This window comes from Saccopteryx bilineata, chromosome 5 (assembly GCF_036850765.1).
Source record: "Saccopteryx bilineata isolate mSacBil1 chromosome 5, mSacBil1_pri_phased_curated, whole genome shotgun sequence".
Lineage (NCBI taxonomy): Eukaryota > Metazoa > Chordata > Mammalia > Chiroptera > Emballonuridae > Saccopteryx > Saccopteryx bilineata.
This window is the reverse complement of record NC_089494.1, coordinates 197,216,082-197,243,763: the sequence shown is the minus strand read 5'-3', so window position 1 is coordinate 197,243,763 and position 27,682 is coordinate 197,216,082. Positions and strand designations below refer to the sequence as shown.

Genomic DNA, 27,682 nt, shown 5'->3' with positions numbered 1-27,682 from the left:
TAATGTTAAGATGGTATTTTTTACAAAAAAATGGTGAAAAGTATTTTTGTAAAAGGATTTATTTGCTTTAAAACTCTCATAAATGTCATTAATTTTATACTATACACATATGGGTCCAAATATTTACAGATTCCAGCCTGTGCAGTTATCAGAAAATGAATAAATATGTTTTATATTTTTGATTTACTATTTCAGTAAGAAATAATCATCCTTAACATATTCAAAAGAATTTAATAAGTTGAAAAATGGCATTTTATAAGTTATTTGAAAATTTCCTCATCTAATTTCAACTCACTACCTAAAAAATAATATTACAAAAAGTTTGATTTTATAAATGGAATATGATGACAAGATAATGTAAGAAAATACTGACTATTAACTAATGTCTTCAATAAATAGTATTGTAATAGATGAATAAAACAAAGTAAATATGGATTATAAAAATGAGTTATCAAAAACTCTAAATTGAAAATTATTCTTTAATTCTATCAGTTAGAAACGCACTTACATTTCATGTACGCCTTTTACTTCCTTGTTTGGGAACTTTCTAAAATATATTTCAAACTACCTTAAACATAATGTATGAAAATATCTTTTTTTCCTGGATATGTTAGGTCATAATTATAGACATAATTTATACAATGCACATTTAAGCTTTCATAAATGTGGAATCATAAAGAATGTTTAATGGTTTCATTCTCTCTCTCTCTCTCTCTCTCTCTCACTTTCCCTTATGCAGTCATGGTTAGATTGGTTCCAGTGCATCACCCTGGGTGCTGAGGTTGGCTCCATGGAGCCTCTGCCTCAGGCCCTAAAAATAGCTCGGTTGCGAGCATGGTCCCAGATGGACAGACCATCAGCCCCAGATGGGGGTTGCCAAGTGGATCCTGTCTGGGATGCATGTGGGAGTCTGTCTCTCTATCTTCCCTCTTTTGACTTGGAAAAGGAGAAAAAAATATTATTTTCCTCTCAGAATCCCCTTTAAATTTTGGTAACACGTACTATGAACAGGTGATTTAACATATAATTGTAACTAGCATTTGTTTTCATTATAAATGACCACCAGAAAATGAACTATTATAAACTAGAACACATCCAAAACTTAAAGCTCACAATCTGAGTAAAAGGCTCTTTGCTCACTGGCAGCAGATTGCTAGTGAGATATTGTGAGATATGAAATATCCAAAGCTGGTATTTGAAGCATGACATATATGAATCTTAGTGCAATCTATTTTGTCTTATAAATCTATTTAATATTTTAATCTATATTTACTTACAAAACAAAAAAATATGGAGAGACATTTCACATATAAACAAATCTAGTATATATTAATATGTGTCAAAATGGTAGAATTTTTAAAAGCTATTAAAGGTTAATTTTGGAGGCTTCCCATTTGCACATGCCCCTTATAAGACTCTGTTACAAAATTTGTACTTATAATGTTCATATTTTTATACATAACCCCTTCTTCAAACTGTATGATAGTCGTCTCATCTCATAAAGGCTGTGTCTGACTGTATCTGAATTTTTAAACTAGAAGAAGACTTTAGAGACATTTGATTTGACATCTGTTGTATAGCTGAAAAATATCAAAGTCTTCTTAAAAATTGAAAAATAAAATTATTTTAAACAAAGGAGCTACTATAAATAGCTCCTAACACCAACAGAAATATAGAATTCTTATTTAAGAGAATTGTAGTGACACTGTACTCTGATCTGTGAAACCCTCTCTGGAAGATTACATTCATTTCTGGGTATAACACTATATGGAAGGGAGATTAAGAAGCTACAATCAAGTTTATATGACAACAAGAACACATGTCATTTTGTCAAACATTACTGAAAAAACTTTTTGTGTTTAAACTTAAAAAAATGCAGGAGACAATCATCCTAGCATTTTGATTTCTCTTATCCCTCAGTCATTAATCACTTTTTAATATACTGTGCCTGTTATTATAAATTTCATTATGTTAAGAATTTCATGACATCATTATTTTCATGATGATAGTTTTGTTTATTGATATATCCATCAAGACAGAAAGTGTCCAGCATATAGTAAGTGCTCAAAAAAATACTTGTTGAATAAATAAATGTCTGCTTTATGTTCAATCAAAGTTTTTACTGGGATAATATAAAAACATAGGGGAGAAAAAACATTTAAGGAAACAAAAGCTGAGAAATTCTGAGAATTAGAAATAAGTGGAACTCAAGAAATACAGTGAATCCCAAGGAAGATAAATAAAAAGAAACCTGCACTGAGTCACATGGTAGAGAAACAGCAGAAAACCAAAGACCAAAAAAAAAAAGAATTGTAAATGAAGTCAGAGAAAAGGAAAAGGCTATCTCCAAAGGTCACTACTAAACCAACAACTAAATATTCACCAGATGTATTAGAATCAAAAAGGCAGTGGAATAATATTTTTTAAATGCTGGAAGGAGATACTGTCAATCTCATATTCTATATCCAACTAAATTATCTCTAAAACAAGAGCACCCAATCAAAAAATTGAGTTTTATCATCAAAGATCCCCACTAAAAGTCTTCTAATGTATATACTTTAGGAAGAAAGATAATAATCTCAAAATAATGGACCAAATGGCAAGAAATAGTGGTAAGCTACAAAAACAATAATTAAAAGGGTGCATCTAAACAAACTCTCTCTATATGCAATAAAATTGTAATATTATCACTTTGTGAGGCTAAAAAAGTGAGAACAAAAATTAATGTTTGCTAAAATTTTTACATGTTCAAAAGAAGTTTTTTAAATGCCTTAATTAAAATAGCAATTCTCCACAAATTGAACCATAGACTCAATAAAATTCCAATAGGAATTTTTTATGTAGGTTAACTAGACAATTTTAACATTTTTATGGAAAAGCAATAATCTATTAATAGCCAAGTTACTCCTGAGAAAGACAAAAATGGATGAGTTTTATCCCTTCCTGATATAAGTCCATAATATACATTTGTATTCATTAAGAAAGGGTAGTAGCTATATAGACATAGTCAAAGAGAACAAATATAGAATCCAGAATACAACAGCCTTCCTCCTAATATGTGAAAACTTAAGACAGGAACAGCATTATAGATCAGTGAAGAAAGAATACGATAGTCAGTAAAGGGAAGTAGAATAAAATAAATGGAATCTCTCTTTCATACCATATACATAAATTAACTACAAGTGAACTAAAAGCTTAAATGTAAAAATATTGATCTTTAAAAAATTCACAGTAAAATTACAAGATAATAGAAGGCATCAAAGACAAGATATAAAAATACATGATCTATAAAAAAAATGGATTGCCAAATTTCAAAACCACTTAAAAATAAAATAGTAAATAATTTAAATACAGGGGAGAAGATATTTGCAACATATAAAACTGCCAAAGATTAGCTGAGTGATTATACGAGGAACTCTCAATAATCAATAAAATAATACAATAGAAAAAACTGTTTTAAAAACAAACAAATAAAATAACACTTTGCAAAGAGGAAAATACTAATATCCAATAAACAAGAAGAGATGCATAGCCTCCCTTGTAGTCAAGGAAATGTAAATTAAAGCTCCATTGAAATAATATTTTATATCCAAGAGATTGGTAACAAATTTAAAAAACAATCTGACAAGACCAAGAGTTGATAAGTTTGTAAAGAAGTCAGTTATATCTATACACTGTCACTTTGGAAATGTATTTGATGTTACACAATCAAAAAGTGTGCATACCTATGAGCATAGGAATTATCATTTTAAAAAACAAACAAATCTTGCCCACGTGTTCCTAGAGACATATATTTATAACAACATTGTTTACAAAAACAAAAAATAAGAATTGATTATATCTCAAAGTTTATTTACAGGAAAGTGGATTAGCTGTAAAATATTTATAGACTAGAGTACTTCACAGAAATGAAAATAAATGAACTACTGAACTATTTCTAATGCATCTACATGGATAAATCTCAAAAATGTTAACATTGGAAACAAGTCACAAAATAATAATGACAATAGAATTATGTAGAACTCCTAAAACTAAACCATATATTATTTAAGGATAAATATGTATATGGTAAAATTATAAGAAAAGTCAAATATATTGTAAAAACATGTATTTGGAATAATAGTGACCTCTGTGGAGAGAAGACAGAATATAAATTATGAGGTGCACACAAAAAGATTTAAAGGTATTTATTGATAATGTTTTATTTTAACCTGAGTGGTAGTATATATGTGTTTATTTTATTGATCTTATTCAAGTTTTATATTTAATATTAATTTGCTTATATAAAAACATCTTGTAAATTTAAAGTAAAAATGTCTGCTATAATGAAATGTATTAAAATATATAAAAAGAATATTATCTCAATATCTGATTTTTGATTCTTCTATGGAGAGTTAAAAATGCATTTGAATTGAATAAAATTCAATTAATATGTTCTTAAAAATATCTACTAATAAAGTGGCATATAAATATATAAAATTTTAAAAATTATTTTTGGCTATCTAAATTTTCAGTTCTGAAAATAATATGTTGAATTTTAGGCATAAAACATAAAGGGTATAAAAACTTATTAATAGTTTAAATTTTGCTGCCAAGTTAGTTTATATATCAAGAAGAAATGCATAGTCTCTATTTTGCTTATTAGTTCTTTTTTTTATTAGGGACAGATTCAGAAAGCAGATTGAGAATTGTTGGGGGTGACTGGTGGGGCATGAAGGGATTAAGCAAAATAAAAAAAAAAAGAAAGAGAGAAAAAATTCATAGACATGGACAACAGTGTGGCGATTGCCCAGGGAAAGGTGGGTAGGGGGACGTAGGGGAGAGTATTCGGGGATAAATGGTGATGAACACAGATTTGATTTGGGGTTTTGAACACACACAACAGTGTGCAGATGATGTGTTGTAAAATTGTACACTTGAAACCTGTATAATTTTATTGACCAGTGTCACCCTAATAAATTCAATAAAAGAAAAAAAAAGACATGTGTAGTTGATATTGCAAAAATATTTAGAAATCATTCATTTTGAGAATGTCTTCATATTAATGAAAATGTGCTGATTAAAAATCAGACTCCTTATGATGTATTGTATAGATGTACAATATACATATTTTATATCTCCAGCTACATTTTGAAGGTTCTATTTAATAGATTCAGATATAATTTTATTGCCTCCTCATAAGTCATTTATAATAGGGAATATTTAAAAATAAATAATGTATTGCATTATAAGAGGAGTTTTATAATATTCAGTGTTCATAAACTGTTGGCACAAAAAAGATTGATTTAAAATTTAACCAACATATTTGAAATTATTAAAAGACCTCATCTATACTCCAAAGAGACATTTAAAAAAATAATTTCCTTTTCTCCTTCGAGAAATTTACAAATGTTTCCAGATACGAGAGCTACCGAAATAACTCAATATCAAATATCAAGTTCAGGCATTGAAAAGCCATTTCATATGAGACTTGAAAATTAGCAGTAGCCTAAAGCTTTACTTATAAAAGATTTTGACATCTGAGTTAAATGATACTCAAGTAACCCAAGAAATTAATTTAAGAAATGTTCATTTGTATTTCATAATTCAGTTGTGAAAATTAATCAGATTTTCTTTAACAGAAAATATAAGGAAAGTAATGAAAATCATTTTAATTTGCAAGGGCAAATATTCATTCCATTCGTCAATTATTCAACCACAATGAACTTCTGAAAGAGCCAAGAGTACAAAGTTAACAGATTGAGTTTATTTTAATCAAGTGCCTAAATTTAGCTAAAATTTAGGTACAGTACTATTTCATATTTATGTCCAAAGGCCAAACTCAAGTTTATTATTTGTTGAGAATCAAAAAGATTAGATTTTAACAAGTAACATACTTCTAAATAATATGAACATTAATGTGGTTAATTTGTGGATGTTATTTAATAAAATATATATGTAGAAGACAACTATAAATCAAAAAAATTTAATAAATGTGTACCATATTTAAAATTAGAGAAAGACAAGCACCATATGATTTTACTATATGTGGAATCTAATGAACAAAATGAACGAACAAACAAAATAGAGACAAACTCAGCAGGGTAAGTGTTGTCAGGGTGAAAGATGGCTGGGTGGGGGGATGGAGGGATTGTGCAAAAAAAAAAGAGGAAGAAAAAAGAGGAAAAAATCTCATGAACATGGTACAACAGTGTGGTAATTGCTGGGGGGAGGGGAACTGGGGGAGATGGAGGAGGATATAGAGGGAATAAATGGTGATAGAGATTTGACTTGGTTGTTAAATACACAATACAGCATGCAGATGATGTATTATGGAACTGTGCACCTGAAACCTATATAATTTTGTTAACATGTGTCACCTCAATAAATGCAGTAAAAAGGAAAAAAAAAAAAGCTTTTTTTTTTTTTTTTTAAGCTGGAAATGGGGAGGCAGTCAGACAGACTCCCGCGTATGCCCACCCGGATCCACCCAGCATGCCCACCAGGGGATGATGCTCTGCCGCAATCAGAGCCATTCTAGTGCCTGAGGCAGAGGCCACACACAAAGTCATCCTCAGCGCCCGGGCAAACTTTGCTCCAATGGAGCCTTGGCTGCAGAAGGGGAAGAGAGAGACAGAGAGGAAGGAGAGGGGGAGGGGTGGAGAAGCAGATGGGCGCTTCTCCTGTGTGCCCTGGCCAGGAATCGAACTCGGGACTCCCTCACGCCAGGCCGACGCTCTACCACTGAGCCAACCGGCCAGGGCCAAAAGAAAAAGCTTTTAATAAGAATGAAAATTAAAACAGTAAAGCTTTATTTTCACTAAATATATACAACATTTTAGGTTAAGTTCTTTCATTCAATAAAAATTAAATGAGTGTCTAATTCAGTCATTTCCTAAACTAGTCCTTTAATTCATACAGAGGATACACAATGTGTGTGCAACTCTCTGTAAACTGTGTGTGTAATATAGCAATCTTCAAAGTAAATGGCTAATCATAATATGCTTAGGATACACTATATTAGGAACTAGATTTTCTTTAATTATAATTAAATCACCATTATTATAGGTTCAATTTTAGTTTTGAATTATGATCATTTAAGCAGAGACTTTATCTTTAGTATGAGGAGGCCATATTATTTTCATAAATGACTGAGTGTAGGAAGATATTTAACTAACTTAAAGAAATAAGTTATGACATACCAAATACCCATATCTATTTAATACTGCAGAGCCTCTGAAATTTTTACTTGCAATTTGCTGCTTGAAAGAGGATCTTTTTTACTTGTAAAATTAATTTAAATTTATCTCCAGAAATTTTATATAATCATTATTAATTAATGAGGTTTTAGTTATTGCATATGTTAACTATATGAAGAAAATAATATCAAGAATTGGAGCAATCATTTCTATAAATGAAATAAATGAGAAAAAGAATTTTAGAATAGGTTGATTAATTTAAAAATAAAATTCATATGTCTGCTTTCTGAATATATGTTAAAATAAATTTATTGTATATATGGGTAAACATAAATCTAACTGATTAAATTTTCTATGCCAAGTGAATATTTCTTATGATATGAAAACATAAATCTTCAGCCTCAAAATTAAAATATTTTGTCATTTAATATCTAGCTATGAATAGAACCTAATTTTGAAACATCTACGATAAAAAAATAGAGAAAAGTATATCAGTTATTAGTTTCATAGGACTGAATTAAGATAGACCTTTGGATACCATGCTGAATGTTTCATACATAATACTGTATTATTCACCTAAAGATCTTGTTAAGAGACACAGTTACTCTACCATGATGCTCGCTGGTAGATATTTGACATTGGAGTCTTGTAGAAGTCCTCTAAAGGCAGCGAATGTATACCATCAGCAATACTGTATTTGGGACCAAAGGAAATTGATTGAGAATAACACCCACAGAAACCGCTGGCAGCTAAGAAGGATACGATCAGTGCCAGGAAACAGCACTGCACCTTTTATCATTTCTCCCATGATGCAACCTACTGACCACATGTCAACTGAAAACAAAAATGACATGAAGATAAACAAGAAGACAGGAATAGAAGAGCAAATAAATGAAAATACTTGACTACCTAGGTGATAGAGCAACGGTGTGACCTTTTGCTCACTGGATAAGAAGTCAGCTTTATGGTCATTAGTCTTTTAAAACAGTGAAGGGGGGACAAAACAAGAATGTCAGGGCCCTTTCTTCTATGGGACTAAAGTAACCCATGTGTTACCACTCAATGTTACCGATGTGTGATAATGTTACTTTGCAATTATAATTCAATGATTAATTTAGTTTCTGATTTAAAAGGTCTAATTTGCATTTATCTACTAGAAATTTACTAATTTGTATTATAAATTATTCTAGATTGTGTTAATGGAAAAAACATGCAAATCAGTTAATTTTTTATATTGTATACCACATTTGCAAAAAAAGAAAAGCTTCCAGTAACCTCAAAAGAAAGAATGTCTTTTACAAAACACATTTACTCATTTGTATATATGAATACGTTTCAGGAAGTGATATGCCAGTTCAAGAATAAATGTTTTGGAATATGCTGGCTCGTTTTCATTGACTTCCATCAAAGGAGCAAATTCCTAAACAGGAAGCCTTGCCTTATTCTTATAAACACAGTGGCTTTATAATGGTAAGAAATGCTGGCTTTCAAAACAGAATGGTTCAACATGAAATAAACATAACAGAGAGCTGATACTTCTGAAACTCTGAATCAAAAGAATCCTAAAATTTAAGGTGAAATTATAATGTCTCTATGCTATTGCCAGTTATCATCCAGAGCTTAAAACCGGGAAGCTAGGGCAGAGGATATAACAGGGAGGAGCAAAATGGGGAAAAGCAAAGCAAAAAAAGTTAAATCTCTGTCTTTAGCTATAGTTGGTTACTCACTTGTTCCTAATGAAAAGTCAGAAAGAGAAACAGGTCATTCTTATGGGGGGAAATAACCTAGAAAATTAAGGGATATAGAGGGAGGAGCACATAGGGAAAGGCATTAAGATAGCAGCACACTATAATTTTGCTCCACTTACTCTTCAAATTACATCTTGTAATTTGACAGTGACCTTTAAAGAATTCCTCCTGAGAGTCTTTGCAGTATGAAAATCTCATTCAGGTTAATCTTAAAGTTTTCATAGTTCAACTTAACTTCTAAACAGAGTGATCACTGCAAAGGAATGCTTATAGCTTTGAAGGTGATAAGCATACTCAGAGAAGCAAATTTGTTTTGCTTCCATTTTAGGAAAGCAAGTGTCATGCAAAAGTATCAGGGAAAGATAGAGCAAACAGTTGTGCACACCTTTATTATTAATGCATTTGTAATTCCAGATAATACTGTCTCACAAGAGGTTGGTATTGTGAGAATTTTTGATTAAAGGAAAAAAAAAGATCTTCGAAAATATATTTGTTTTTGAGTTGCAAGTATTCTTATCAAAGTGACCAGTCTGATGAAGTTGCTATTTACAGCATATTTGTTTTATAGTTCTTTTTTTAAAATAGATACTGGGAAAGAGATAAACAAAAAAATATTGAGTTAAAAACACAGTAAATAGGGTTTTCTCTTGCCTGGATCTATCTATTCAAACATTTGGGGAAAGGTGGTTTCTGCCACAAACCTATCTGAGACTTAGAAAACATCTAGTTTCATTTTTTATTCAACATAAAAACTCTTCTATGATGTATTAACTCATTTTTTTTCTACTGCAAACCAATTCTATTGTTTTCTAACTGTGTAACTTTGGCCAGATTACTTCATCTCTCTGAATCTCAATTTCACCCTCTAAAATGTAAATGGTAAATAGTATTTATCATGTAAAAATTTTAAAACACATGAAAGAAATATACTTGATAAACATCTTTTCATATTGCCTGGTACATAATTAATCTTCATTAAATATTAGTTATATGATATATCACTATGAATTAAATATATATTGGAGTTAAATATTGAAATTATATATATGAAAGGTTTATTATTATATTATAAATGAAAAAATATTGACAATGAGGAAAACTCACCACTCACTGGGTGATCCTTCTCACTATTGAAGCCACTTAGAAAGGCATTCCATGTATTGAATCATAGTTGACTTTATGGAATTGCTCTCCTTTATCTGAATAGGAATGAATTATCCTGTTCCCTTACCCAAATAATAATCTTAAAATATGTAAATATAATTTATGGTCCTTGATCACTCCTATCCTAAAACTGGAAAATTTTTATCTTCCAGACTATCATTTCTTGATTTTCCACTTTTCTTCCCATATGCTTTTACACAACAGCAGTAACAATAACAATTGAGCTAAATGGAATCTCAGTTGCTAATCGCTCCAGTCTCAATTGGTTTTAGACAGTTCTTGGTTTAATTACTATGTATCTCCCACTTCTCCTTTGTGTGGCTATGCTGGATACAGATGTTCCGAAATAAAAGGAGAACATTTTTGGAACTTTATCTTCATGACAAAACCCAAAATAGACTCAATAAAGTTTTTACATAAAAATTATGCAAAGATATAAACTATGTATCTGAACTATTGCTGAATATATATTGAACTCCATTTTTTCTTTATTTTAATGTATCTTTTTTAGGAGATAAAACCCTGGAAACTTCCCCAATTTCCACTTAAATTTACTCACTATTCATTATTCCTTACAGACTATCCATGCTAATGATACTTAGCTACTAAGCCTTGTGACTGAAAATGAAACATTCTATCATTATGAATTACAAAAGTGAAATATATGCATATGAATTTACATGGATTTTTATGTACTCAGAACAGGATTACTTCTCAAGATAAATCTATTACACCAAACTTGATGTTTATCAATGTGACTGAATTATTTTAAGAAATTTTCAAGATATTCTGATGAATACTGTGCAAAAACCTTAGAAGAAATCGCCCTGGCCGGTTGGCTCAGCGGTAGAGCATCGGCCTGGTGTGCGGGGGACCCGGGTTCGATTCCCAGCCAGGGCACATAGGAGAAGCGCCCATTTGCTTCTCCACCCCCCACCCCCTCCTTCCTCTCTGTCTCTTTCTTCTCCTCCCGCAGCCAAGGCTCCATTGGAGCAAAGATGGCCCGGGCGCTGGGGATGGCTCCTTGGCCTCTGCCCCAGGCGCTAGAGTGGCTCTGTTCGCAGCAGAGAGACGCCCCGGGGGGGCAGAGCATCGCCCCTGGTGGGTGTGCCGGGCGGGAGTCTGTCTGACTGTCTCTCCCCGTTTCCAGCTTCAGAAAAATACAAAAAAAAAAAAAAAAAACCTTAGAAGAAATCAATACATTCAATCACTGTTGGAAACTGGATTTTGATGTTTTGTGAGGCAGTTCAATACAGTATTTGGGTCTATTTGGGTCTGCATAAGAGTTTTGTATACTAATGATGCCCAGGTAGAATTCTGGTTGCTTTTGTGATTTTGATTCATTACATTTCCCCCTTCTAACATCATCAGTATTCCCACCAGCAGAAAGCAGATTCATTTGCAACTTTAACACTCCAAAGCTGGGTCACTTTCCTTAAAAGAAATTTAAATAAGTTTTGGTACTACCAAAATATGGTTATTAATTTTATAAGTAATAATGTCTCATGTCATTTGTTAGGTATTAGATTATACCAAATTACCTTTTATCTACTTTTAACCAAGAGATAAAAATAATATAATGTAGGCCCTAGCAGCTTAAATCTAAATAAAGAAAGCAATCTATTGCTGCTTCTACACTCTGTGTAATGGCTTGGATTGTTATTCACGGTGAAAAATATCTTTTGGACTTTGTGGGTTTTGTTCCAGCAACCTGACAAATGTTTCAGTGGCTCTGGTAATATAATTTTTAAACTACACTGCCTTTCTCCTTATTATAATTACATCTTCACTTGGCATAAGATTCAGACAAAATGTTTTGATACATTTTCTTTCTTTGGATACTTTGAAGTACAATAGCAAATTTTAATATGTTTTTCTAAAACAATAACACTATTTCTTTGAAACACGTTTTGAAAGCTAAAACTTTTAATTAGATATTTAACAAAAGTACATTGTTTTTAACTTAAAGGTAAAATAGAATTATAAAAGACTACTGATATGCATAAATAAGCTAAGAAGGTACATGCTTTGCACATGAGGATCTAAGTAAAAAATATAAACAATATCTGTGGAACACAATGCTAAATATTCTAATGCCAGGAAAACAAAGGAAGATTTTTCTCTGTGAATCAGCATATTCAACTTTTTCTTTCTTTATAACTTCTATGGCACTATATTATTAATTTTAACCTTTATTTAAACAATTTTATATTTTTATTTCCTTTTTACAAAACAGAAAAGAACCACTGAAACTTATAATAAGAGCAGAAACTTATAAACTGTAATGTTTATATTATATTATAAGTAAATTTATAGACTAATAAACTTACAAAACAGTTTAGCATAAAAACATTTAAATAACTTTACTGAACCAAAATTTTTTGTCATCTTTGAAAATCCATGTAATTCTGCATTCTATATAAATAAGTAATTTAAAGAAATCCTAATGTTGAAAAAGTATTTTTTGTTAAACTTCATGTGTTGATTAAAAAAATCATAAATGCTTACTCAAAATGTCTCACATCATCATCAAATGAAATTCAGGTTCTCTTCAGACCCATGTGTGTCCTCACTTAATTCTGTACCTCAACGGGCAGAAGTGCTTTGAAAGGGCACACAATGCATTTGCCCTTCCTTTTCCCGTTGTCTAATTCACAAATAATATGGTTTCTCATTATATCAGATAATATGTTTTAATCTAGGTGGACTTCTAGTTATTTCCATCTTTTATAGTTTACCTAATTTACTTAAAGTTTATTTGGGTTGGAGTTCCCCAATACTAACCTACTAACCTTATAATATAAGAACTGGAATTCCTTATCATTGAAGGTATTCACCAGCATGTGTATGTTTTAAACATCTAATGTTTTATATGTTTCAAATGATTACCATCACAGCAATCCTGTAAGACAGGCAAAGAAGGTATTTTATAAAGTAAATTAATGTTAGGAGATGTCATATGACTAAAGCAAACAGGGCCAGAAGCCAGTTCTTGGAGCCCTATTAGCATATGGGCTAAAGACTTAACTGACTGCTGAAAGGAAGAGTTCAATAGTAGGAATCACCATTCCTGAACTCTGTCCTAAGAGCCAAAGGGATGAAGGCCCATTTAAATGAAATGTCATAGTAATCACTAAGGAATACATTTTATTGTTCCCTTTCAGTGTTTCACTTAATTTTTAAAACTGACTCAGTGCTCTGTATGTAGAACGATAGCTGAGTAGGAAAAAAAATATGTTTTAAACCTTTCTATAAACATATTCCCAGGAAACAGGGAACTTCTGGGGCCTGGATAGAGCTTTGTGTATAGTAGCACTTAATGCTTCCTCTTCAAGGCATCAAGGGGTGGAGGGTCCGCTCCTCAACATCTTTCCTTTTGTCCCACCTGAGAAGTAGGTTCCCTGTGCTTTCCCTCACTCTCTACTTCATCCTTGTATCTCTCTCGGAACTCCTTTTGTGACCTTACACCTCCCCTGCCCTCTAGTGGACTCTGGTCCACTCTAAATGCCTTGAAGAAGAGATTTTCCTCTTACAACATTGTACTTTCATCTTTTCAGGTGCCCTCAAAATCCCTGACTTTCATTCTAGTGATTTCTGTCTCACTCAGATTTTATCAAAATAATAAAAGAATAGTAAGTGAATTAATGGAGAATATATATTCTTTTAAGCAAATACAGGGAAATAATTAACTTTTTATATTCATGAATATCTGCAATTTGTTTATGGATGTGAAAGAATGGTTACTGTGTTTTTACTTTCCAACTTTACTTAAAGTCAAAATTAAATATTGTTTGATAACCCTTTGTTACCTTATTATTAGGGAACAGTCTCAAATGATAGTAATGTATTAGTTGCAAAAGTTTATAAAGAAGTAAGCAGTTATTTCAAGGAGGTAACAGGATTAAGAGTTATCTATCTGTATCAGATGGGTATGGTAATACAACTTCCAAGTTTCATGCATTTTGATTATTTCTAATTTTCATGTCTGAGCTTAGAAAAGATATGACATTCAATTAATTTGAGGGTGTTTTCTTTATTTCTTCAAATATATTTTTGAAAAATCATTCACCAGTTCCTTAATAACTTTGGCTCCTTGGCAAGGTTATAGGTATATACCCTTTTCCTCCTACCTGAAATTTTCCATGTCTTCAGAGGGAAAGGCAAGAGGTACTGTTTAAGTGTTTAAGATCCAGCTAGCAGCAATAATCAGAAATAATATACTTGAGGTCTAAAGACACTGTGCCCGTCTTTAACATCACTGTGGTCCAGAGAACTTGGCCAAGAACTCTAGATAAAGGAACATTACAAGACTTGCTCAAAGAAGGTGCTACCATGTGAAATAAAATGAAAAACAAACAAAAAAAGTAGAAAGGATGTGTCTTAAAAAAGCAGACTTAAGAAGTCATGAAAAGTCTATAGGCATCATATAAGCCTTCAGTAATCAAGAAAATGGAGCCCTGATTGTGTTTGAAGTGGATGAAGGAAGTAAGGGACAGATAGCCCTAACACAAAACACAAATGTCTTCTAAGAAAGCATCACAAAACTGCTTTACTTTTAGTTCTTATTAAAAGAAACAAAATCTGAATAAAATGTAAGTCATAGGTGCCTCACATGGTACTTGCGTTATGTAAAGAAAATAATGAACCTGGCGTAATTACTGCTCTCTAGCTTGAATTCAGCACGAACTTAACACCTTTTTAGTAATACTGTATATTATGTCAGCTTATATACATGCTATAGGTTTTAATCAGAGCACTATCATAAAAATTGAGCATATAATAGAATATGTTTGTATAATTTAAAAAACTGTACAAATAAATATTAAGTACTTTATAATGTTCTTTTGGATATTAAAAAATTAGCAACCTATTGAATGAAAAATGAAAATATGCATATTTATTTGTTTCTTTAGCCAATACTTTAATTTAATAATCAAAAATCTATCCTGTGATATCATCTAAAATCATATTTCAGTAGTTAAGAAACCAACACAATGTTTCTCAAATACAAACAATTTAAATGTAGGAAAGTTGCTAACAATTTAGTCATCAACGACAATTTCATAAGACATCTCAATTTGCCAAAGTGTTTTACTATTTTTGTTTAGGGTTCAGATTAAGAAAGTGAGCATTAAAAAGTTCTGTGGAACAAGAGGAATAATGTTGGTTGAGATGATAGAGTTTTATCTACCACTTTTTAGTGTTGGAGAAACTCAATATAAATTACTCTGAATAATTCTAAGTGAAAGTTAAGAGAATCTGTGATTTTATTTTTAAGTTTCTGAAGGATTCTGGAAGTAATACTTTATCAATTAGCATATACTAATCTTTGATATTATTTTTAGTAAATGCTACAATCGGGCCCTGGCCCGTTGGCTCAGTGGTAGAGCGTCGGCCTGGCGTGCAGAAGTCCCGGGTTCGATTCTCAGCCAGGGCACACAGGAGAAGCACCCATTTGCTTCTCCACCCTTCCCCCTCTCCTTTCTCTCTGTCTCTCTCTTCCCTTCCCACAGCAAGGCTCCATTGGAGCAAAGATGGCCCGGGTGCTGGGGATGGCTCCTTGGCCTCTGCCCCAGGCGCTAGAGTGGCTCTGGTCATGACAGAGTGACGCCCCGGAGGGGCAGAGCATCGCCCCCCTGGTGGGCGTGCCGGGTGGATCCCGGTTGGGGCGCATGTGGGAGTCTGTCTGACTGTCTATCCCCGTTTCCAGCTTCAGAAAAATACAAAAAAAAAAAAAAAGTAAATGCTGCAATCAGTTAAATTCTAAAACACTGGTGTGATTCCTCTCCTGATACATAACCACTATCAGTCCCTCAACTTGTGTCTGGTCATCATGGTTTCATTAAGCTAATTCAATGCTCAGACCACTCAATTCTTAGTAGAAAGCTGTACTTGTAAAATGATGATAATTTCATGTAAATATTGATAAAACAATTCCACTAAAAAAAAAAAAAAGAGTATAACCTGACCTGTGGTGGTGCAGCGGATAAAGAATCAACCCAGAATGCTGAAGTCACTGGTTCAAAACCCCAGGCTTGCCTGGTCAAAGCATATATGAGAAGCAACTACTATGAATTGATGTTTCCTATTCCTACCCCCCTTTCTCTTTCTCTCCTCTCTCTAAAATCAATAAAAAGAAAAGGAAAGAAAGAGGAAGAAGAGAAAAGAAAAAGAGAACAGTGTTCCTATGGATCAATGTTACCCCATCAAATTTAATTCCTAAATAAAAAATAATAACAATTAAAAAAAGAATATATGTAGTTCATTATTTAATAGTGATTTCTATGGTTTAGTTTATTTTTAAATGTGCCATGACTTACAACATTAAATTATAATTTTAATTATAGGTAAAATAAACTAAAGATTTAAATCCAATTTGGTACATTTTCAATAAAATGGCAGTTCTAATTCATTTCATCTTGAAATCATTTAACCATATTTAAGCAGAATTTGACTTAAGCCAAATGTTTTTTCACTATAAATTTATGTAATTTCTGTGTTTACTCTTAGGTCTTCTTGCAGGCTCAGTATCATAAATGGCACTGGGCTATCCAAGACTGATATTCTCAATAGTCATCCCATGAGATAAAGGAATTCAGAATGCAAACCCCATCACAATCTACATTGTGTGTATAAGGTTATATTCAATTTTTAGGACCATACTTATCAAGGATATGTATTTTATGTATTGATTTTTGCACACTTTGCTCTCAGTTACAAACATTTTTCTAAAATACACACTAAAATAAAAAGAAAAAACCTACAGGAGAACAATTTTTAGAAAAATAAAGAATTATCAATATGGTGCTGTTATCTTTGTTCGTTTTCTGGAGGGTTATTTTGGGTTGAAAAATGTTTTGTATTTTTCCTCAGTTTATTGACTATTAAATTTAATACTGTTAAAATAAGTAAAAGCAACCCTGAAAAATGTCTGAAGAACTAAATGAGATCTCAGAAAACTAGGCTAATGAAAATCAAAGAAGCTGTAACAATGCCACATGGAAATGAGGCATTGTGCCTTTTTGTATTTCACAAACTTAATGCATTACAAAGATGTGGCTTTGTAACTTTACGTACTGATTGAATTCCCTTTCCTTTTTTTGTTTTTCTTTTTTTGATTTGAAATCTATTTTACCCTCAAGGCAAAAAAGGAAGAAAAAATTCCTACCTTTGTTTGAAATCAGTATGATTAAATATAAATGTGAATTATGATATTGTTCAGATCAACTACATTAGATAATATAATTAATCTTCAAACTATAAATAATTAATTTAAAGTAAAATGTAATATCCTTTCAATACATAAATATAAAATTATTAATGAGATATTATCTATATTTTTTAGTATCTTTAAAATCTAGTATGCATTTTACATACACAACACATCTCACTTCAGACTAGTCATAATTTCAAGTGCTGTATAACCACATGTTGATAGTGCCTACCTCCTAGACAGTATTGTTTTAAAAGCTTACTCTTACATTGTTACTGGAATTTAGAGAACATCTCATTAATATCGAACAGAATAAACAAATGTCCACATAAATGCATGCTCATTGTGGTATTAATTTCTTATTGAGTCCAATTTTCTTTCATTATAGGCCTTTTCTTCACTAAATACAATCATAATCGTTCTTATATAATAAGAATTCCTTAATAGAGTTTTCTTATTAGTCAGATACAATATTGAATAGATTTATGAACCACATGTTTATTGCCAATTTCAAAAATGTCATATGTAGTAAATATATTAAACTCAATCATGCATTATCATTGAGAAAGTTGTCAGTTGTACTTAGATTTCATTATGGTGTATTAGCAGCATACTTCTGTATTTAAAAAAGTATATTCTCTATTAATATGCAAACTTTATTATCTATATATTATAATCACAAATATGTACCTTTGTTAGAGAGCAAGCTTTAGGCATTTCAGAAATAAACCAGCTAATTTAATAATTCCAAATCATAAATAAATCTCCAAGAAATTTTTGGCGAAATCTAGTACAGAACTCAGTGGTAAAACTCAAATCAACACTGCTTTTTAAAATTCTTAATTACTCTCACTGGAAAAATCATTATCTATGTCTAAGTCATATATGCAGGTCAAGTGAGGGAGACCTATTTTAAACCCACCAGATACCTAGCAACTTGAATAATTATGAGTTTCAAATGTAGAAGCTCATGTTTTAAGGAGAAATGTTATAATGACCTATTTAAGACCGGAGAGTGTCAATGAAGTTGTAGACAAAAGCTGATGTCGGAAAGGAGAGAAATTACTATGCCTACATGTTGTAGAAGAATAAAATAGTTTTAGAAAGCAGATGGAAAATACTTGCAAATAGTGACTTAGTTTTCTAGTTATAAAGATATTTAATCATTTGGGATTTGGTGGCCTCTCTAATTTATGAAAAAAATAGCATTGCTACTTTGAATTGTAGACAAGAAAATAATTTAAGAAAAAAAAATGCCCATTAAAATTTAATTAAAACAAATCACTGTCGTAAGTAGTCTTCAGTACTGGTCAGATTATAGAAATCATCACTTTTAAAAAAAATCACAATCACACCACTTACCCAACTTTTTGCTTCTATCTTTACTCTCGTGGTAAAAACCATTATGTGTTTAAAGGGAGAGAGAACAAAACATGTAAAGCTGCAGCAAAAGGTACAAGGATACAGTCCCTTCCTGGAAAGAGGATTTTGTGGCGAACCATTTCTCCCATAATGCATCCCACAGACCATATATCCACTAGAACAGGAGAGAGGGAAGTGAAGAAAAGGAGGAAAGTCAAGTTAACTAAGATAATTATCTCTGAAGGAGGAGGAAAAAGAACAGTTTGATTAGAAGATACAATTTTTTTTCCCACCAGAAGTTAGCCAAAAGGGTGAATTAAAACCAGCCCTATATTATTTCATAACCAATGTCTAATATGAGAGCTCAAATTAATTTTAAAATATAACTTTTTGGATGCCTTAAATTGCTTCGTTAGTGCCCTGAAATGGTGACTTGGAAAAGCAGAAACTAAACCATAAGTATCTCATTAACCTGTAGGGTCAACTGGAATAGGGAAATAAGAGACCACACGTTTCTTTGTTTGTTTTTTTGTTTGTTTTGTTTTGTTTTGTTTTTTGTACATACAACCAAATCCAAGAAACTAGAAAATGGCTGGAACCATAATTTTAAGGCAAAAGTAGTCAAATCCCTGGTTTCAGGACTTAGTGGTTTGTTTGTTTTTTCCTTCAGAAGTAATTCTTATAAATAAATATCAATTTTAGTTTCTATTTATAATATTTCTTAAACATGTAAAATTAATTAGCACATTTTAAAAAAATATGTGGAAGTTAAGTAATAAAGTATTAAAAGTATTTTAAAAATTGTCATATGCATACATTTATTTCTCAAATGTCACACTTGTTAGCCAAACATGCTTCACCTTCTCTTTCCAATCTTTCCCCTCTTCCAACTAGCTTTTTAAGGAAGGTCAAAGGGAACTTGGGGGCAGAAACATTAGGCTGAAACAGTCCTTGGGGAAGGAAGGCAGGGTTAGGTGCACAGGTTAGCGGGGCATGCCTGATATGGGAGCAAGCGAATTTTTCTGCATGATAACCTTCCTCCCATACATAAGTGGGAGAACAGCACAAGCGTGCTAGGTGTGGTTTCTCCACCTATCTAGAAGTGCTAGAAAGCGATGGCAGTAATTTACAACCTTTTCTAGCGAGGAAAGGAGATTATGCGCCATTTGTGCAGCAAAGATCTGAAAAGCGAAATTTAGATTTCCCAGGCCCCTGAAGACCCTTGATTTCTCAACTTTATAAATTGGTTTCCTTTGGATTGAAAAAAAATCTTGTAAAAAATGTAACTTATTTTCCAAATAAGTTAGATGTAGTATCTATCACTTTGGCAAGAGGATTAGATTTGCCCGTTCCAAGTCAAAAGGTAACAGACCTTTTTCATTGTCTACCCAAGAGAACCTGACTTTCTTAGGACCTGACTTTTCCCCTTTCTCTATACAGATGCATAAAAGTATTAATTTTTATGGAAGTACTAATCTGAAAGTATACTTTTTTAAATTTGATGGCCAGGATATTTTTTATAAAAGCACCCTTTAATACCTGCAAACAAAAATATGATGATAATTATTTTTATAGAACTTATAAAGATAGACTTCTAGGACTAAATAAGAATAGAGTATGAAATAAGTGTGAAAGGTATTGAGTACTTATACAAATTTTAATTTAAAACTATTTTAATTCTTAAACATATTGGATATTATTTTTAACATGCTATATTTTTTGGTTACAGATATTGTCTTCAAAAATAATACTTTATAATAGGTACTTATAAAACTTTCATTTTAATTAATAAAATTTTATCGGAACTTTGAAGAATTCTTTCTACCTTTTCTTTTAAAGATCCATGAATACTAGATTTTCATTATGAAAGCAACAGTATACAATAATTTTCTCTTTCTTTGGTTTTGGAATTTATGAAGATTTTTGGTCCAAGGATTTTTGGCATATTTTTGTCTTTTCCTAACACTAGAGCCATCTCTCTAATATATGACATAAAGCCAAATGGTTAAATGTAATGGATTTCCTTCTGTTTTTATCCTCATTTTGAGCTGAGCTGCAACCCAAATATCATTTTTCTTCAGTATCTACAGTGTGTGCTCATTAATATCCACTTGATTGTTTTAGTAAGATTCCATTGACAGTTGTTTTTATCTATCACATTGTAGTGCTTTTCTAGCAAAGCTTACTTTTCAGAAACATCCTTCACATTTTTAATTCTTCCTAGTACTATTTAATAAAAAAAATACTCTGAATACAAAAGCTGGTAGCCTTATTTAAAAAACGTATATTCATATACATGAAAGAGAACATTATTCTTGGCTATCTGAAACATGCTTGCATTTCCTTCAGTCTCCGTGGCTGCTATTCAGAAGCATCCCTACCGTTCTCCTTGTAGCCCATGCCCAGGATGACTTCAGGGGCTCTGTAATAACGTGTCACCACATAAGGAGTCATCATGAAGCTTGTGCCTGCAGTCCGGGCCAGTCCAAAGTCGAGGATTTTCAATGTACAATCAGACTTGACTACAATGTTACTTGGTTTTAAATCCTGACAATAGGAACAGGAAAAGGAATGAAAAGCCAGTATGCTATGGAAATGGAACATGTGATTTCCATCTATTTAATCAACATGCTAGTCTTTCAATAGCACTGACAGCCCCCTCCTTTTACTGCAGAGCCCCACACCAAGCAAATGCTTACTGTTCCAAAGGAGTTTACAATTAGTTTTCAGATTTTTTTTTCCTCAATACTCTCAGGACTTTTTGAAACCCAGAAGAGAGTTGTGCTATTATTTTTACAATTTAAGTTCATCTTGGAAAGAAAATTTAGGAAAGAAAATATATAATTTATTGTCATCTGTTAGTTTTCTCCTTATAGCAATGTACATGTTTTAGCTTAAATTTCATCTTTAGGCCTGACAGGAGAGCAGATGAGGGCAACTATCTTTATACTGTCAGAAACAAACTGTAAATGAACTGTCTAATTCCAACTGCACATATGACCTCTGCCAATCAAGGGGCTGGAAAACAGGAGGCTTCTCAGATGCTGACTTTCAATGAGCTGAAACAAAATGTTAAACAAAATCAACTACAGAATAGCTAAAGTTTGCTTCTATACTTGAGTAAACTATGTGCTAATTCTAACATTAAAGAATATGGAATGTTATCAAGGTCCATCCATGTTGTTATAAATGATCCTATGTCAGCATTTCTTATGGCATTATACTGAGTGAAATAAGTAAATCAGAAAAAACTAAGAACTATATGATTCCATACAGAGGTGGGACACAAAATTGAGACTCATGGACATGGATAAGAGCGCAGTGGTTGCCAGGGGGAGGGGAAGGGAGGAGAAGGGAGGAGAGGGAAGGGGTAGTGGAAGGGTAGAGGCATAAAGAAGATCAAATAAAAGGTGATGGAGGACAATTTGACTTTGAGTGATGGGTATACAACATAATCAAATGTCAAAATGATCTGGCGATGTTTTCTCTGAATCTATGTACTCTAACTGATCAATGTCACCCTGTTATATTAAATTGTCTAAATAAAAAAAAAAGAATGATTGTATACTTAACCAAGCCCCCTACATAAAGAAAATTACCTACAGTAGGTTTTTCTTCTTTCAAACATCTTAATTATAATTCTATAGGAGACATTCTTACCCTATGAATAATTCCAGCAGAGTGAAGGTGCTTAATGCCACACAACATTTGGTATAGAAGGTAAGACATTCGTTCATGGTCTAATTCCATCTGAATCACCTGGCACAAGTTGGCATCCATCAGCTCCATCACTAAGTAACTGGAAGGCAAATCCACAGTTTGGTTCCAGATCACCTGTGAAATCTTTCAAATAAGTCAGACTCCTCTCCTACATCTGGAAGTCTTCTTAACTGCCCAGCTCCACATTTGACTGAATAAAAAATATGAATAACTTCCAAGTTTTGCATGCATGCTGCCCATGGTAGCTCTACCACAGGTTCTAACAGAAAGAGCATTTACAATATTAGTGTGTAACTTCTGCCTATATAGTTTCTACTTTCATCTTGTTCTCACTTTTCCCTGCATTTCCTGAAACTCTTTTTATGGTTACAAATAAGAAATAAAAATCAAAATAGCATATTCTATTAAATGCAACATATCTGTAGTGAATAAGATAAGGTGCTATGATTCACTTCCTCTCCTCTGCTTATTGTCACTAAACTTCTGGGCAGATTCTTTTTACACAAAATCAAAGGCACCACAAAAATAAATAAATACTAAAGATAATCATTACCAGGTCCCTCTTTATTAATATTTCTTAAGGTGAATTGACTCATTCTAAATAACTCACAGAATAAACAATAAAAATGCATAAATAATAAGTCTTCACACAATGCAATCAACAGTTCAAATATTAAGAATATTTAAATAATAATAATAGCTCTTCCCTAACTGAACCAAGAACGTGGAACAACAAAGCACACAGAATCAGAAGGCCAGCTAAAGAGAGAGGCAGAAGCATCTCTCTGGTGTTACTGAGAAGTAACACCAGAAACAAGACCTCCATCCTATCACCAGTCTCTTTCATTTGGTGCCAGCTTCTACATCCCTTTGATCCCTACAAAAGATTTCATCTCTTTGATTTTTGTCAATTTCCCTGAGTTACTAGAGAGCTATGCTCTCCCTTTCTTTATGAGTTTTGCTACTTACACATCTTGGAACTCCTCCAGCGTTTTCTGGGGTGTGAAGACATTTAATAAACTAATAATCTGAAAAAGAAACAGTGGAAAGAACAGAGGAAGGAATGAAAGAAAAGGGAGAGAATAAATTATTTTAAAAGCACATTTAGACTAGCATTTCTTCCAACTCAAAGCCAACATCCCAGTGTTATTAGGAAAAAGCAAAGTTAGAAAAAGTTCTAAAACTGTCTCACAGAACATAGAAAAAATGTACTCAGAAAGCACATATGATCTACCCGCCTTCAGGTTAAAATACAATTAAAAAGCTCAAATTCTTAGGTAAAAGGAAGAGTCAGAGAAAGGACATAGTTGTGATATTGCTTTAGACCAGTGGTAGTCGACCTGGTCCCTACCGCCCACTAGTGGGTGTTCCAGCTTTCATGGTGGGCGGTAGTGGAGCAACCAAAGTATAAATAAAAAAATAGATTTAACTATAGTAAGTTGTTTTATAAAGACTTATTCTGCCAAACTTAGCAAAAATCCGACATAAAGTACTTGGTAAGTAATTATTATTATATGCTTTAACTTGTTACAACTCTGCTTTATAAATTTTATAAAGTAAAGTTACTTCCCTACTTTATAAATCACCATTACTGTGGAACCGGTGGGCGGTTAGAAAATTTTACTACTAATAGAGATACCAAAGTGGGCAGTAGGTATAAAAAGGTTGACTACCCCTGCTTAAGAGTGTGGTTCTCCTTGCTATGATGTAAGGCTGTGTCATTAAACAACAAAGAAGGGAAGCTGGGTAAGAAAAGTGAAGCAGCAATAAAACACCCAACAAGACTTCGTAAGGCCCTGTTTTTCTTCCAAGTACACAAGACGGTGTGCTGATCAAGGTGAAGCTCTAATTCAAGATATTTTTTATATTGTTACTTAATGTCTTTTACTTCTGTTTCACACTCAAATATTATTTAAACTAATGTACGTGTAAGAAAAGTTGTATTGGCCCTGGCCGGTTGGCTCAGTGGTAAAATGTTGGCCTGGCATGCGGAAGTCCCAGTTCGATTCCTGGCCAGGGCACACAGGAGAAGCACCCATCTGCTTCTCCCCCCCTCCCCCCCTCCTTCCTCTCTGTCTCTCTCTTCCCCTCCCACAGCCAAGGCTCCATTGGAGCAAGGATGGCCCGGGCGCTGGGGATGGCTCCATGGCTTTTGCCTCAGGCACTAGAATGGCTCTGGTCACAACAGAGCGACGCCCGGGATGGGCAGAGCATTGCCCCCTGGTGGGCGTGCCAGGTGGATCCCGGTCGGGCGCATGCTGGAGTCTGTCTGACTGCCTCCCCATTTCCAGCTTCAGAAAGACACACATACACATACTAAAGAAAAGTATCTTGGGTGATATTAATAAATTTAGGAAAAAATGGTATCAAAATTCTGTTTCTTAAAGTTTTTGTTTCCTGCTTTATTGTATATACTAGTAGGAAAAAATTTTACCTTCTGATATAAGTAAATTTCAAAACAAAAAAAAGCTTTGTCATATTTCCAATTAGATTACACACATAAATAACTCAAAATGTTCTTTCAGTTAAATATTCTGTACTAATGTGCCAGCAGGAAATAAAATAAGAAATATAAATAACAATATTCAACTCACATTGTAGATGCAACCATTTCACAAAAATTGGATAAGTCCAAGCTTAAGATTTACACATCTTTAAAACACAAATTAATAAATTTCTGAAACTTCATAAGTGGTACAAAACATAAGTAATAAAAATGAAACAAAAACATTTTAACATCTGAGAAAAGCAGTCAATTCTAAGGAATGCTTGGAATTACTAAGAAAAAACTCACAATACTATCCAATATTTTCACAAATGGAATGATTATAACATAAGAAAAATCTAAGATCATCTCTACTAAAGCAACTTTGCAGTATGGAATATGCATATAGAAATAAAATTGTTTCAAACTATTTTTGGCCGTGACTGGTGGTTCAGTGGATAGAGTGTTGGCCTGGTGTATAGATAGTCCATGTTCAGTTCCCAATCAGGGCACACAAGAGAAGTGACCATCTGCTTCTTTCCCCCTCTTTCTCCCTTCTCTCCTTCTTCTCCTCCTCCAGAAGCTAGTGGCTTGACTGATCTGAGCATCCGCCCCAGATGCTGAGGATTGCTCAGTTGGTCTGAGCGTCAGCCCCAGATGGGATTTCCAGGCGGATCCCAGGCGAGGCACATGTGGGAATCTGTCTCTCTATTTTCCATCCTCTCACTTAAACAAACAAACTATTTTTAAAGCTTCTTATTAAAGTGCCTCATCATTCTGTATACTTAGTTATAGTCTATGTTGAAAACTGTCTATGTGGTACATCTTTGATTAGAACATACGTATTGGGTCTGGTTTTCCAGTACTTTATCAGTCCTGGAAAGTAATTAATTTTTATTTTTCTTCAAACAAACACATCAGAAACTAGGTGTAGGACACATATACATAACATAAAATATACAAACAACCCACACACTGGGTGAATAATAATGTAGGTCATCCCAATTAATTTAGGAAATAGCATTATAATTTTAAATAAATCAAGATTTATTATTTTGAAAGGTAAATTCCCCACCATTATATATTCTTATTTTCTCTTTTCCTATGCTCTTTTTTTTTTCAAAAAAATTACTTTTACCTCCTTTGATTTTCTTTTGAGGATTTCTCCTCTGTTCTTTCTTTGTTCCTTTATGAATTCTAATTCCTACTAATAATTTTAAAATCTTATCTTTAGAAACAGATCATCACAGGTTATTTTCATTTTAGTTGAACAGTTTCCAGGCAGGAATCTGATTCACTTCCTCTATTCCAGCATCTTAAAATGTACAGATGTGAATCAACATTTGTAATGCCCCAACAATCACACCAGCTACCACTTCCTAGAATTAAGTATCTGTTTTCTAAATCGATGCTCTTATCTATTAATATAATTTTATCTGAGATTACTCCACTGAATCGCTTTACTTTCCACAGAATTCACAGAGGTCTGCATTCTGACTGCTATTGCTTAATATTACAAATACTAAAGTGAAATTTACAGTTGGTGGTAAGTGAACTTCCTTTCTGTTAACAAGTTCTAGAAATTTATTTTCATCAACTTATATACATACATGCATACATACACACACACACAAAAGGTGGTAGCAAGTAGGATGCCATATACAAATTATCATTTCAATTTAGAACTTCTTTTTCGATACCATAAATGTGAACCTTCATATTTTACATAGATGTGAATGCCCCCCTCAAGAATAAAGAGTATGATTCCCTCAATTCCCAAGTAAGTGAGAATTTCTTTACAAAGTATTTATTGCATTATAAGGACTGGAAGTAGGATTAGGGAAATATAAACATATAAAAACACAAAGTATCAAAATTTTTCATACAGTTGCTTTATTATTTGTATCTACCCATCTTTCATTGCCCACTGTATTTCTCATTCTCTTTGTTATCATAAAAACTGCACTGATGATGTGTTTTGGTGTTTTATTGGGGGGAGTTTTCTTAGCTGTTTGTTTGTTTGTTTTTTGCCCTTGGATTATTTTAACATCCTAAAAGAACAACTTGCTTTAGTAGAATGACTTTTCTTAGGAATTATCCTTGCCAACATTTCTATGTTGTTGTTTTTTCTAGAATTATCATGTACCTTGCATAGCCAACTTAAAGATGGCCACATATTTCACAAAATTGCTTTTTATTAGCAAGGTGTTAGCTGTTCAACTATTTAAAAGAGTAACCCTATTCCACCCCACATTGACTGGAATTTTTTATCTTCCTATTTTTATTTGTTTCACTTAATAGCATTCCATACTTTTACTTTGTAGACAGCCTTTTTCTACCATTAGAACAGAGCTCTATATGGGCAGGAATCTGTCTCTGCTTTCTTCAATGCTTTATTCTTAGTGTCTAGAGTATCTAGATCTATAACCATGTGACAAATATTGGTGAAATGACTGAACTAAAAAGTCATTGGAATAATCTAATAGAGGAAAAGAGAAACAATGTCATTAGGCCTGAATCTACATATTTGTATTTCAACTAAACACTCATACATTTGCTTCTTCTTAATGCCATTGATAGAGAAGCCTAATGACAAATCCACTTGTTTATAAACCTACATTGATAATTTCATGTATTCTGTATGTTTTTCTTACTCAAAAATAACTTTGTAGAGAGTTATTATAGCCATTGTTTCTACTGTTGTATTACAACAATTTATAACTTATTTTTATTATATATTTGTAATAAATATATACCCTATTTTAATTTATTTGTGAATAATAGTCATCATTAAAGTACTGAATTATCTCCC

General features: G+C 32.5%; 1 protein-coding gene across 6 annotated transcripts in view; it reads right to left on the bottom strand.

Moving 5' to 3' along the window:
- The window catches only part of MAPK10 (mitogen-activated protein kinase 10), a 343,572-nt gene that overhangs the window by 55,148 nt on the left and 260,742 nt on the right, over positions 1-27,682 (bottom strand). For 4 of the 6 annotated variants that reach the window (XM_066280170.1, XM_066280166.1, XM_066280171.1 and 1 more), the window contains exons 6-9: positions 23,355-23,413; positions 22,326-22,464; positions 21,047-21,212; positions 18,769-18,840 (exon numbers count right to left, since the gene is read on the bottom strand). In XM_066280170.1, coding sequence (XP_066136267.1) covers positions 18,769-18,840; positions 21,047-21,212; positions 22,326-22,464; positions 23,355-23,413 — 436 coding nt within the window. Of the gene's footprint in view, positions 1-7,940; positions 8,013-18,768; positions 18,841-21,046; positions 21,213-22,325; positions 22,465-23,354; positions 23,414-27,682 lie in introns of all 6 variants that reach the window. The other 2 variants (XM_066280168.1, XM_066280169.1) reach the window with 2 other exon arrangements.